We start from the raw sequence: 15107 nt of genomic DNA, 5'->3' as shown, positions 1-15107 counted from the left end.
TTTTGATGAAGAAACAAACCATCACTGTGCATTTTTTCAATCATTCATCCACATATTCACGATCATCGTTCATCCGTGTCATTAAAGATTACAACATTTTCTATATCATGTGATATTTAATGAGCAAGTAAGACGCTGCTGAACGGAAAGATACAGAATTGTACTTATAGCTTTTGTACAATAATATTCAACAGTACAAATGTGTATTTTTCTCTTTCGTTATGTTTATGTATTATGAAATGATTTCTACACATCAAAAAGAAAGAAAAAAAAACTAGACAGATCTAGTAAGACAATTTTTAGTAAACTATAAAATATTTTGTAAAAACTATTATTTTTATGACTTTTCTGTGAATTATTATTATGAGCTTAGTCTGATTCGGTTTTAAAAAATACCGTTTTGGTCTAATTTCACCAATTTCTTGTAGATATTTGTAGCAAAATATTATATAGTATAAATATTTATTGTTTTTCTTTTTCTTTTTTAAAAAAGAATATTTGTGTACATAAGCAAAGCACACATAAAATCCTGTACATTATTGGTATAATACTTCATTTACCACAATACCAGTATGTACATCATAATATTAGGGGGGAAAATTCTGATCGTTCATCTGGTGGAGATTGGGGTCTTCTGCACCAGTTGTTTATTTCCCGAGCCGCATCTAATTATTTTCAGCACTTATTTTCTAGAGACAAACTATTATTCTCATACCCACTGCTCTTCCGGAATGGCAGGGTATCTCCACTTCATTGTCATCAATCCATCAAAATTATATTTTGGAGTTCTTTTATCCGTAATTCTAATACTTATCCATACCTGTTAATTAACTTCTCTTTAATCTAGCAGCGTTGCCTTCTGATAGGTCAACTTCTCTACGTTCCTTCTCCACAATTCTTCTACACTATATATTTCTTCATCCTAAATATCCAGTGGTACTACAATTGTAATCCAAAATTTATTTATCTTTTTCTTCACATCTGGTTTGTGTTCCTACTCAATTTGATGAATCTGACTTTACTATTCACCCCTTCTTCGTTTCTGTTACTAGTTTTATGTATTCTCGTGTCTCAATTTTTCCTTTTAACTTAATTTTTTAGTTATCATATTCACATGCACTTATTTTATTCGAATTATAATTTCTAAAGGTTCTTATAACAACAAACGACAATATGCATCATCATGAGTGATACGATTCATTTATCAAGACAGATTTCACTCAAGGTTGTACCAGAATGTTCATTATCTTGACATTTCAGTGCAAGCAAAACTATTACTGAATATATGCCATGGTTTCTATCTCAATAAAATTTGTAACGATTAACTCGATAAGTCACACGTCGAAGAAAATGTTAACAACTTTCAGATTTCCTTACATGTTCGATCCAAACCCTCTTGGGCATATCTAAATTCTTTAATGTCTGGTACATATGGTCACCCATCATGTTATTCGAAAGATCTTTTTGGGTCCGCGATGACTCAGTAGTAGAATATTTACCTCTGGTGCGTGGGATCCCTGGTTCGATCCCAGCTCCAGCCAAGTGGTGGGCAAACATCGTGTGCGCGGGTTTTCTCGGGTCTCTCCCGTTTCTTCCCACTCTCTTCATTCCACCATTTCATTCATTTCTCATTATCACAGTCTCTTTTAGCCCACACGGAATCGTGGGACTTAGAAAACAGAGACAGATTTTTTTTTTTTTTTTTTTGAAGTGTCCTTGATGTCATTTGAAACACACAATGTTTGTATAATTCACAGAATAACACTGTGTCCCCGATTTATTATTGAAACACTCAAAACAAAAAGCGGAAAAATTCTGTGCTATCATGAATTCACATAGACCCATTGCCAAAATAACTGTTAAATCAACACGTATCAAGAATATGGCTAACACATTAAAAAGCTAAATAACAACCCTTAATCGTGTCCTTCAGAACTCATTCATGGTTCTTTAATCTCATTGTACAATGCGTACACAACAAACTTCACCACAAAAATAAAACTAGTTGCCAGGAAAGTTCATAGTGAACAAGCAAAAGTTACTTCTTTCTTCTTTGCTCACACGCGTTAGTAAGAAATTTAAATATCTGAAATCTTAAAACCCAATACTTAAAGCCCAACAAATCACACACATGTGTAGTATCCATTACTACCAAGAAATTGCGACAGCATGAGGGGAGGGGGGGGGGGAGAGGCGAAGCAAAAATAAATGGGCATCCCTTGTTCTTTCTCCTTAGAGTTCAAATAACATTATACTTCTTTCATAGAAAACAATTCTTTAAAATTAAGATTAGGCTATTATACAGACGCGCCAATATGAGTAAACAGGTATTTATGCTTATACTAATTATACACGAAATGGTTGTCTTTAATTATAATAACAATTCAGTACAAGTTTTCTTAAATCACAAAAAAACTATTTGTGTGAACTGTTTGTTATTTTTATGAATATGGAAGTTACCAACTGAATATGGAAGATATTATAATCTGTACTGCAATCTGTATTTCTTTGCAATTAACATGTATAGACTTAAAATATATTTTTATATTGTATATTTATTACTTATCTGTATCGCTCGCATAATGGCTAGATCATTTTTCATGGTATTATTACTGTACGTGTATTTACTGTGTAATAATTTATAAATCTGAACTGGAAATGTATTTTAATATTCATGAATCCTTATGCAATATTAATAAATAATATTGAATGAATTTGATTATTTATTTTGTGTTTATCTTTCCATGAATTTGTGAAGTCATGAACTAAGGAAAAGAGTATATTTTATATTCAGATTATATATGAAACGAGTTCTCATCTTTTGTCGATGACTATATAACTGGGTACTTTAAAGCAAATGACTTTGGATTGTTTGTTTCGTTTGCCAATGGTTCGCCGTGTAATAACATTATGCATTTAACTTTCAAAATGAAATGAAATCTTTAAGTTTTACGTCACAGGTTATGCCGGCTAGACTAAAGGAGACGGTGATGATGAGAAATGAATGCAATGGTGGACTGAATGTAGTGAGAAGAAACGGGAGAAAGCTGAGAAAACCCACGAACACGGTGTTTGTTCAGCACAAAGCCCATTTGGCGAGAGCTGGGATCGAACTAGGGACCTCACGTACCAGAGGTGACCGTTCTACCACTGAGCCAAAGTGCCCCCACATTTAACTTCAATGGAATAACACACAAAAAAAAGTCCGACAAGAAAAGAGTTGAACCTGATCTCCCGATATGTTACGTTGTAATTGAACATGATTGCTTCTGTTGCAGGCATTGACAGATACAGTCTGTCTCAACTAGGTTTTAAGCTTATTATGAAACGTGTCATGGTAAAAATAAAATGTATCGCGTAACAGAGTTTACACTGAAATTTTCATATTGGAGCTCTTGATTTTGTGCAGTAAAAAAAAAATGATTGTAAGGTTTAGTGGTAATGATCTGCAGTATTCTTATGTTACAAGTTTGGACCACAGGTCATATAGATATTATTATCAGTTAGGTGGTTCGTTAAGGTTAATTATATATAAATGTACTATACTACAAGCATGTACTATATACATTATATAAATAAAGAAAATTGGGTGTATATACGAGGGTCGTTCAATATGCAAGTTTCCCTAAGCTGGGAGGCGCGGTGGCTCTGTGGTAGTGTTCACCTCCGGTGCTTCGGGTCCCTGGTTCGATCCCAGCTCGCGCCATGTGGACTTTGTGGTGGACAAATATCGTGCTCGTGGGTTTTCTCGGGGTTCTCCCGTTTCCTCCCACTTTCTTCATTCCACCATTTCCTTCATTTCTCATACTCACCGTCTCCTTTAGCCTAACCGGAATAGCCGTGGGACGTAAAACTTCAAGATTTCATTTTTTCCCCTAAGCTGTAAAATACAGTATTTACTTTTTCAGATAAATTTGTAATCTAATACTTACGTGAGTAGGTGGGTCGTTCCTTACCTCTCCACATAATCCCCATTGAGATTCATCCATTTGTCTCAACGTTGCACCAATTTGCCCAAACCTTTTGCAAATATTCAGGGCTCGGTCTATTTAGCAACTTTCCTCACATTATGTTTCACTTCTTTATCTGTTTCGAAACGTTCACCTTGCAATGCAGAATTCAATACCAGAAAGATGGAACCCATCCTAATTCTTCAATTTTGTCTCTTATTTGAGTGCTGAGTGGGGATGGGATGGGAGTTATTGTCAAGAAGAAGAGACCAGGTCGCTTATGTCGATTTGCATTTTCCCTGAAGAAGAATTCAGGTTCGACATAAGCCACCTGGTCTCCTGTCAACTGGTGATGACTAACTGAATGTGAGGAGAGTGTTAAATAGCCAGAGCCCAGATTTTCTGCAAATAAGTTAAGATAAATTGGTGAAACGGTGAGACAAATGCATGAATCTCAATGAGGATTATGTGGAGAGGTGAGAAAGGACCCGTCTATACATATATGTATAGTTTACAAATGTATTTTAAAAAATAAATATTTTACAGCTTAGGAAAATTATATATTGAACGACCCACGCATATTCAGGCTTTGTGATTTGTTATCCTTGGTTCGATATGCCCGTTATGTTATGTATTCTTTATCAACTTTTCCAGAATTAGGTTTTCTTTTTCTTTTATTTTTAACTCGCGCCTACGACTAAATACATGAGTGTATTAATTACTTTGACGATGCAATAATTAACTTAAAATGTTCAGTGAAAGTACAGGGTGTCTACTAAAATTCCAAAATGAAATTTCGTGACTTTTTCGTGACCTTTTTCTTTACCAAACCATAAAATTTCGTATCATTTTCGACAGCAAATTTGGGTGCGAATTAGGCCCAATTTTCATGCAAGCGATAGAAAAATGCTTTGCTTGCGATTTGGTAGCACACATTTTTGGTGGTGAACTTTGATGTTTTATAGAACAAAATTTTCCAGCCTCTACTTATATTTGTACAGATTAAAAAAAAAAAAAAAAAAAAAAAGACCCAAAAGCTAAATTTCGGACTTTTTCTTGACTTTCATGACCGTTTTTTGATTTCGTGACTTTTTCGTGACTTTCGTGACCGATAGACACCCTGAAGTATTTTAGAGTCAATTGGAAACGATTTCCATATGAGTTAGTGTACATGATTATATGTATTGGAAAGTGAGTATTAACAAGAAAGGACTGTTCAAGAAAATTATTACGAACTATATGCAAAGCAAGAAAGAAAGAAAGACAAACAGACAGACAGACAAAGAAAGAAAGAAAGAAAGACAGACAGACAGAGAGAGAAAGAAAGAAAGAAAGAAAGAAAGACAGACACACACACACAGAGAGAGAGAGAGAGACAGAGAGAGAGAGAGAGAGAGAGAGAGAGAGAGAGAGAGAGAGAGAGAGAGAGAAAACACTTTTTAACATCTCACGATTTATGATTGAGATTGCTGGGCTCTCGGCATCTTTGGCCATGTGAACCCGTCACGTATGAAGGATGACGTCCCTCGGCGATCACACTATCCGATGAAAAGGAAGGAAGGAAGCGGCCTGGGATCTGTCTGTTAGGTACTGTCCCGGCATTTGCCTGATGTGAATGAGGAAAACCCAGGAAAACCTCACTCAGAATGGCTGGCCTGAAAAAGCTTTTACCCTTTCTCGACCAAATGTTCCGACCGGAAATCGAACTCGGGACCGCTCGCACCAAAAGCGACAGCGTTAGCCACTACACTACACGGAGCCACTTAACATCCCACAATTATGCACCAAGGCTAAGAAAGACGGTGATAATGATGATAATGAAGTCAATGGTGAAATGAAGAAAGTGGGAGAAAACGGGAGAACCCACGAAAACACAAACATGGTGTTTGTCCATCACAAAGCCAACTTGACGCACACTGGAATTGAAGAACCAAGGACCTCACACACAGAAGTGAGCGCTCTATCACTGTGCCATTGCGGCCCTAATTAATAGTTACATTACTTTTTTACTACAGGGCTCATAGTGGTCTGGTCTCTTGTAAATAGTTGAAAAGTGACCAACAGTACACGAAAAAGTGACCAAGAAGTGACCAAAAGCACACGAAAAAGTGACCAAAAACTCATCATGCCTCTTTTTTCCTTTGTCAATTTCTGCATCACCTCTCTCTTTGTTGTTTTGTTTCATTTTTTTTTTCTTTACTTTTTCTTTTTGAGTTTCCTCCTTAGGTTTTCTAAGTATGCTTTGTAGTTACGGTAAGCAAAGAGCAGACTTAGTAGATGTAAGAAGCTTCTGAGTAAGTAGAACCAGGCCTGGCCTATTTCCAAATTTCTTCATCCCAGACATTATATTTAACTTAGCATTGAGAGTTCTCAAAGCCATGAAATATTCAAATTCATCACCTACTCTTAAGAAGAACATACAAAATGCATAACACAAGACGAACATGATGAACCATACAAACATACACACACAACGTTGAGCGGAGCGTTAACTATTACGAGAGACAACTAAAAGACTATTATGATAGAAGAAAGAATAGACACAGAAGGGTTCTCAACCCCACCTTGAGAGCTTAAGCATCCAACAACCATCCACTGTGCTTTAGAAAGAATAAAAATTGAAGTGAGAATAAAGCTGACTGTTTCACATGTGGCAGCAAGTATTCAAGCTTTCAGAAGAGTAATGAGTACCGGTAACAAGTTTCTGCCTTTTTCCATTTATTTTTACAATATTTTTCTTAGAAACTGCCAATGCAAAACATAAATCACACACGAAAAAGTCACTTTACCTCCCCAAAAAGTAAATTTTAGTGACAAATTTGAAGAAAGAAAAAAAAAAAAAAAAAAACCGTAACTTTTAGTGACCAACTTGAAAAAAGTAACTTTTAGTTGAAACAGTGACTCGCTATGAGCCCTGTTACTATAGTACAATTTTACGATTTTTCTCTTTAGAAAAAATTCAATACTCTTTTTAACATATAATTTATTCAACTGTACTCTCAGATAAAGTTTAATTATTATGTTCCTAAATACCTATCACTGGGTTACTTAATATCACTAAGTGGTTCTTAGGAGGTAATTCTGCTTATTCAGTAGGTAGCAAGTTCGTTCCGTTTGTATACATTGGATTTTGGGGATAGAGCATGGATTTGGTTTCAATGCTTAACGTATAAAACATTTCTCGAATATGTGTGAATATCAAATCAAATAATATTTTTCATTAAAAAAAAAAAAAAAATGTTAATTACTTCCATTTTAACTTTTTCGACAAATTTTCCATCTTTAAAATCATGCAGTATAATTTCAGTGAATATTATTGGAAGATTTGCTCGGAAACATTGCAATCACTACTTGGCACAAACTACAACAACATTGGGTCTGTGCGGCCATGGCATTTTTTCTTTCTTGGCACGTTTTATAGTATAAGAAAGATTTTTTGTCACAGCAAAAACGTAAAAAAATATCACTAAAACCTACCTTTTTAATGGACTCTCTACCGGGAATTCCTAGTTGAAGATGCGGTGAGGAACTAGCTGGAACAACACTTGACCCTGATTTTTCCGCTAACATTGCACTATATAACGTCTTCGGCAGCTTTTCCTCCTCAACAGTGGGACGGTCCTCTTTCTCATCATCTTTGTTTTTAAGGGTCAAAAACTCCTATATTAAAAGTAAAATCAGAACTTGAATGATGGAAGAAAGGAAAGCAATTTACATTATTGAATTGAAAATGCAATTGATTGAAGAGCCTGACTACCAAAAAAATACATCAGATACCTATCTTTATATGTTCTATGTTGTTTGAACAAGTACATTTCTAAAGTATCTCACGTTTCATTCTCATGAGAAATATATATCTTTAGTTATTGAGAAGTGGCAATCGCATTTTGTCTAATTTGCTCGTAGTCCAAGGTTCAATGCCGCGTTCACAAAAGCTTTCCACTGACTTCTATCCTCAGCCAACTGGATTCAGGTTCTACTTTTTACTCCTATTTCTGCAGGAGCTGCGGTGGCTCAGTGGTAGAGCGTTCACCTCTGGTGCATGGGGTTCCTGGTTCGATCCCAACTCGCGCCAAGTGAACTTTTGGTGGACAAACACCGTGTGCGTGGGTTTCCTCGGGGTTCTCTCGTTTCCTCACACTTCCTTCGTTACACCATTTCATTCATTTCTCATTATTACTGTCTCCTTTAGCCTAACCGGCATACGTATGGGACATAAAGCTCAAAGATTTCATTTCCTTCTTTCCTATTTTTGCAAGATCCATCTTAATATTGTCCTCCCATTTGCGCCTAGGTCTTCCTAATGGTCGTTTTCCGATTGGTCTTTGAGACAAGACTTTGAAAGCGTTTCTACTTTCTTCCATTCTAGCTACATGACCTGCCCACCTAAGCCTCCTAGACTTGATGACCCTAACAATGTTTGGTAAACGGTATAAATTATGCAGTTCCTCGTTATGAAGTTTCCGCCATTCTCGTTCCTCTTGGGTTCGAATATTCGTCTCAGGATCGTGTTCTCAAAATACTTTCAGTCTAGTTCTTTTCTCAGAGTAAGCGACGATGTTTCGCAACCATACAGAACAATAGGTATTAATATTCATTAATATTAGTATTTAATAAATACTTATACTAAAAGTATGAAAAGGAGATTTCTCTTATGTTTCTTACAATTCACATTAGATGAAATTTACGAGTCAGGGGAGGGGGGCTAAAAAATCAATGAACAAACACAAATTAGTATTTAATATAGGTTCTTGTGAATCACCTGTGTGCCCGTACAAAACTGCAAATGAGATAATGATCGGAGCTATTACTATTATCGATTCCTATTTTTGACATTATTAGATAATTTTATGCCATAATCTAATTAGGCTTCATAGGTTTGACTCCAAAAACGGACTACGCAGTAGTTGTTTCAAATTCTATTCAACTGGAGAGGGTATGTTGTCCGTAACAAATCATTATATTTCTCTCCACTATATTTGCCCAATGCGGCATAAATACCGGGCGTTGAATGTTTAAGCTTGGAACCTCCTCCCAGCAATTGCACTGGTAAACTTTCTAACACGACTCTCAGCGCTAGCTGAAGTTGCTGCATTGGTGGCACGTGTTCTTTCCAATCTGAAGATCATCGGTTCAAATGTTTCGAAGGTAAGTTTTAATTTACTTAATTAAGAAAAAGTACTTAAATTTGTATACCATTCCTTGTGTTAGAATATTTTGTCCGACAGTTGTTTCGTTAAGTGGCCAAATCGAGATATTCATTCAAGGATTCACTGTGTAACATCTAGTACAAGTTTAACTTCCAAACTACCAGATTTAGCGGAGACAGCCCAAATGTACATAGACTGTCCCTAGAAATTGTTTAGAACTCCAAATATCTCAGATTTTCTCCAAAACATAAGTTAATATCGTTCATGCAATATTTAAACAATTTCGTTTCACAGTATGAAACCACGGTAGACTTCCAAACTATAGGAATTCAATACTCAAACTTGAAGTAGTATATCTATAACTTCTGGTTGCAACAGATCAACAAAATTAAAGATAAAATCTTTAAAAAGCCATTACTCGCTTCCCTTACTGTTTTTATTCTATGGCGGTACAGGCTGAAACTTGAAATCCTTAATGTGAGCCATTTCTGGTGTGAATACAGGGTTACGGGAGGAGATAGAACCTATTACTGGAACGTTAAATCGACTGCAAAAAAATCACATCTCGATATCTCTTACAATTTTTGCTCTATGGATATCAGTATTGAGACTGTAAGCACTAGTAAACTCAATCACTTCTGGTTTTGATAGAGTACTGCGGGTTGTAATGACATATATAGGGTGGACTATTTATCTTGATCATCCACTATAACGGACAAACCAAGAGAAACAGAAAAGCGAAACTTTGTACGAAGCACCTATAAGGAGGGGGACATCTTTGTATGTATTAAACAGAAAGACCCAATAAACAATGTTGCCAACCCAATATAAAGTTATATTTTTTCAAACGGCACTACATCAGTTTTACATATTTCAAAGCAACTTGTCAAACGTAAACTTAAAATACCAGTTTTATTATTCAGTGTTTCAAACTACGGATGTAGTAGTATCACAAATATTCAAAGTTCGGAAGTCTCTAAAGCACATTCAGCACAAATAAGATGCACAGGATCATGCACATCAAAAGTACTTTAGTGTTGGATACCGTGGTTATAGATGACTTGTTTCGAATGACTAGGAAAGAAGTTACCAGGAATTGAAAATTTTCATTTTGTTGAAAGCCTTTATTTCGAAGAAATGATAAGATAAGTATCATATCTAGTTACTTGTATGGTTTGTAATGAATATGTAAATTATTTTGCCGTTTGTAGCACTTCGACATCTCAAACCCTTCCGCAGATATATATTTTTTCTTGAAACGCTATATCGGTTGCAGAATACAATATGTCATTCTCTATTACCGTTTCTGTTCTATGATGATAACTTTTGAAACCGGAAACTGTTTAATTTGAACCACTTCCGGTTTGGGTAGAGCGTTAATGAAGGAAACGAAACCTATTCTTCGGACGCTGAATCGATTGCAAAAAAGCCGAATCTCGGTATCTCTTACCGTTTTTGCTCTATGGAAATCAGTACTGAAATCGGAAGTAGCTGTAAATTCCAAACACCTTCGAACTGTATCAAATGTTGCTGGCTGTAATTATACGTTCTCTTGAGACCCTAAATCGATTGCAGAAAACCGCTTGTCGCCATCTATTACCATTTTTGTACTACGGCGACAAGTGTTTAATCCGGTAATTGTTAATTTGAACCACTTCCGGTTTGAATAGAGGGTTAATGGAGGAGATAGTATCTAGTCTTGACTCTAAATCATTGCAAACAACCGAATCTCGACATCTCTTACTTTTTCCTCTTTTAGAAATCAGTATTGAAACCGGAAGTTGTAGTAAATTTCAACTACTTCTTGTTCTGGTAAAGTATTGCGGTTTATGATGAAATGTTCTCTTGAAAGCCTGAATCGTTTGCAGAAAACCGCTTATCGCTATCTAATACCACTTTGTTCTATGGAGATAAATGTTGAAACCGGAAATGGTTTATTTTAACCACTTCCGGTCTGAATAGAGGATTAATGGGGGAGAAGGAATTTATCCTTGCGAAGCCGAATCGATTGAAAAAAAAAACGCACCTCGATATCTTTTACTATTCTTGCTCTGATACCTGTTAATAGATAGATGGACGGTGAAAGCAGTTCTATAATACTTCCGATATTTACGCACAGCATAGTTTGCAGAGCTCCTTCATGGCTAAACGGTTAGGATATGCGCCATTGGCGTGAGAGATCCGGGTTCGATTCCCGGCGGGAGCTCATGTGGTTCGGATTCCACGTTAATCAGTAGGTCCACGTCTCATATAGCCTCGCTACTGAACGGGACGGGACGGGAGTTAAACTCAAAGTCAACTCAACTTAGCATTGTCTGGAAGTCTAATACATTGAAAGTATTAATTTACAAAGTACATTTATGAAGCAAATATAGATCAGTCATACTTACTTGATATTCCGTTATAAAATAGAGTTGCGAATCCATTTGCCAAAACATTCTATCCTGACTTTGATCACTGTGAGGAACAAATATGGCTGCAACTACTCTATGTTTTGACACGTTTCTTTTCACATAGGCAGGTCTTCTTTCCGAAGGTTTGAAAACAAACACTGTGAATAAGGAATAAAATAAGCATAATTAATATAAACCATCTACTTAAAAACACATGTTAATTATTTTCTCATATATATAAAGTTATGAAGCAATGAACAGTCTAAGTACTTTTTTTTAGTATCTAGCATTATGATCAGGATATGACGGATTTCAAATAAATACGCACAAAGTTACAAAGGATTGAAAATTGCATTACTTTGATAACCATCTTTATATATAATATAAACTCGAAGTAAATTTATTTTAAGAGATTACATGTAAGTAGACAGTACTACCTGATCTGATCGCTATAGTACACTGCGTTCATTCTTAACAACAATCACCAGTTTTTCAACGTTTAGTTAAACCGCAATAACACATACAAATGAATTCAGTTTTCATGCTGATTAAATTAACTAATGATTAAGTATACAAACAAAACGAAATCACATTTTTTATTTTAAATATTAACTTAAACGTTTATTCTTGTTAGGTAAATAAGATAGGTTAATAACTGCAAGTGAAAGAAGATATGAAAATTTTATAGTGAAAACGGGAGAAAACGGAACAACTCCGATGTAAATATTTCAGTTTTACGTCTGACGGTCATGCCGTGTAGGATAAAGGGAACGGTGATGAGGAGAAATGAATGAAATGATGGAATGAAGAAAATGGGAAGAAATGGAGGAACCCCGAGAAAACTCAAGCACATAATGTTTGTTCGCCACCAAGTCCCCTTGGAGCGAGCTGGGATCGAACTAGGGACCCCACACACCAGAGTTAGACGCTCTACTACTGAGCCATCGCGGCCCCAACAACCCGATAAAATCAACGGACAGAATGCTGGTCATCACAAACACGTATGACTTAGGATCGAACATTACTACCTTCTGTACCAGAGGTGATCCTTTTACCACTGAGCCACCGTAAATCTGAAGCAATGAACTGAACGTGTGCTACATTAGCTACATTTCCGATTTCCTTCTTACACGCACTGGTGAACCGAGTTTAACAAAGAATTATCTAATTTGACAAAATTAAAATACTGATTTCGTATGTAATATAATATCAAATTATACTTACGGTCATTCTGTTTACTAAAAATGGCCATATAACCAGATACAGGATCACAAGCTAAGCATGATGACTCAATTGGAACAGTATAAAGTAACATCAAATTCAGGAGATTCCACACACCTATGTTACTGTTAGTGATGCATACTACTAAGTGACAACATTCTCCACCTTGTCCGAAGTGTACTTTCCTATTAAAAAAAGAAAAAAAGAATAGAATTACCTTTGTATTTAAAAACATATCTGAAACATATTTCCGTACTTTCTGAATAGTCCTTTAATTAAGTTGGTTAATTAACTGACACGAAATATATTTAAATGAACAATACTACTCAATGATATAAAAATTCAAAATTTTACTTGGTATTCACCTGGCTGAAATGATCGTTCTTTAAACGGAAAGAATAGATAATGAAAGTATTTTAAAGGTCTATTTGAAACTCCTTCTTTCCTTAGGATACACGTTTTAATATCAGTATAATTACAAAAACCGAATTTTCAACCCTATAGTCCAGAATGTATAACGTCGTTGGCTTCCCGCGAAAAGTTGTAGTGACGTTTATGCGGAGTTGCCAGCGTGGTTACTCGTGGCTCGCTGAGTGCAGTAGACGGTTGAAGTTGAGTGGCCTTGCGATGAATAAGTTAGGCAAATCTGAAGAGTGGTGATTGGCTATCTTCTTACCACACCCCCAGTGACGAGCAGGTCTAAGCGCGGGAAGCCAACGACGTTATACCTTTTGGACTATAGTACAATTTTCAAAAATTCATTCATTCATGTCTACCACACAGCATTACGGGGAGGGGGGGGGGAATTGCATAAACAAAATACTACCAATATTGTATCCGTAAAAAAAGGTAATTCAGCTACAAATATATATAATGAGCGTAAATTAGCGAATACAAAATAGCATAGCTACAACCTTATAGACACATAAAATAACAATCTCTCGTTGCTCCTCGTACCCTTTACAAAAATAACCAAACATTCAGAAAGTTGATTTCCTTCTTTATATACTAGTTTAGAAATACCTTGACATTTTTGAGACTTTTTGAAATAGTGACACATAATTTTCATATTCAAAGTAACATGAAATAGTGTTACGATACTCAAACATACGTTATATTATCTCTACAGCAGGGGTCTCTTTTGGCAAACTTGTTACCTTTCTCGTCTTCGAAACTTTGAAAAAATCAACGAAAAAATTTTTAAAAAAGTTTTGTTTTTAATATAAACTTCACTTTTAAAGAAAAAACACCTCATTGTGTAACCATTAAATACACTTATTGGCCGAATCCGAAATACATCATATTTGTATTCGCCTGCTGGGATTAAAAAAAGCTCTCAGCTGTGGGATTCAAATGATCTGGTACAGACCCAAATGAACTCGTAGTTAAGCACACAAGTCTTTGGTGCGATTGGTCTCGTGTTCGATTTCCAGTAGGAAAACACTGAAAACAATACGGTTTGGTTCGATTTCACCTTAAACGAGCCTCATATAGCCTCGGTGCTGAAAAGGAGCGTTAAACTTCGAACATACAAACAAACGAATCTGATACATTTTCAATACGGCTCACAGTGTGCTGAAATCCCAAAAAGCTGGTCAAAAGTCAATAAACAAAGTTTCGATTTGCGAATATTTAAGTTTTGGGTCATATAGTAGAATGTTTGAAGTATAAAATTGTCATTGAAACATTCGTTTCTTTGTTATATCTACGGAGCAAGCAGTCATTTTAAAAATGACGGATGTAATGAATGTGCAAGTAAAAAAAAAAAAAAAAATTGATTTAAAGGATCACAATTTTGTTAATTTTCAACGTTTTTAAATTTTATTTTCAAAATAGATAAAATAGATGAAGGTATGTAGAACTGACAATTAAATAATTTAAGCTGAGAAAGCAATTGAAGTTATCACAAATTATCACTAAAGTTAGCGAAAAATAAAGTACGAAAAAAAGTAGATAAATACAGAGAAACAGCTATGAATTCCGCATAATTCTATCGACATATTGATTTTACGGTACATACAATACTATAATCTAACGGAATTCACAGAAAACAGTTATCCATAGATACCCTTGCAAACTTTATGTACATATTTCCCAATAGATGTCCACAACACCAATTTTTAACAATTATTAGTAATTTGAAACTATAGCAATAATAAATACATATGTTATTTTGTTATATTGCATTTTGAATGTTGACATTCTGACTTTATAATCATTATCAGTGACCTCGAAAATATAAAACTTGTTTTCAGCTTATTTGGAGACGTTTTAAAACATTTTGCCTGCTATACTGGATCCGTCATGTTGAATTTTAACTTCATAATCGTTATCAGCGACCTCGAATACTACATACAGTATTCATATAATGTAAATTGAACATTTCCATATAT

The 15107-nt window shown here is 35.3% G+C and overlaps 1 protein-coding gene across 1 annotated transcript in view; it reads right to left on the bottom strand.

The window, feature by feature from the left end:
* Window positions 1–15107, bottom strand: part of l(2)05287 (WD repeat-containing protein l(2)05287) — a 69652-nt gene that overhangs the window by 26125 nt on the left and 28420 nt on the right. The window contains exons 10-12 of the mRNA XM_081741463.1: window positions 12718–12899; window positions 11491–11651; window positions 7428–7610 (exon numbers count right to left, since the gene is read on the bottom strand). Of these exons, the coding sequence (XP_081597589.1) occupies window positions 7428–7610; window positions 11491–11651; window positions 12718–12899 (526 nt within the window). The remainder of the gene's footprint in view (window positions 1–7427; window positions 7611–11490; window positions 11652–12717; window positions 12900–15107) is intronic.

The sequence above is a fragment of the Thermobia domestica genome, chromosome 15, assembly GCF_964235325.1.
Source record: "Thermobia domestica chromosome 15, izTheDome1.hap1.1, whole genome shotgun sequence".
In the NCBI taxonomy this organism is placed as follows: domain Eukaryota; kingdom Metazoa; phylum Arthropoda; class Insecta; order Zygentoma; family Lepismatidae; genus Thermobia; species Thermobia domestica.
This window is presented reverse-complemented; position numbering and strand designations above follow the sequence as displayed.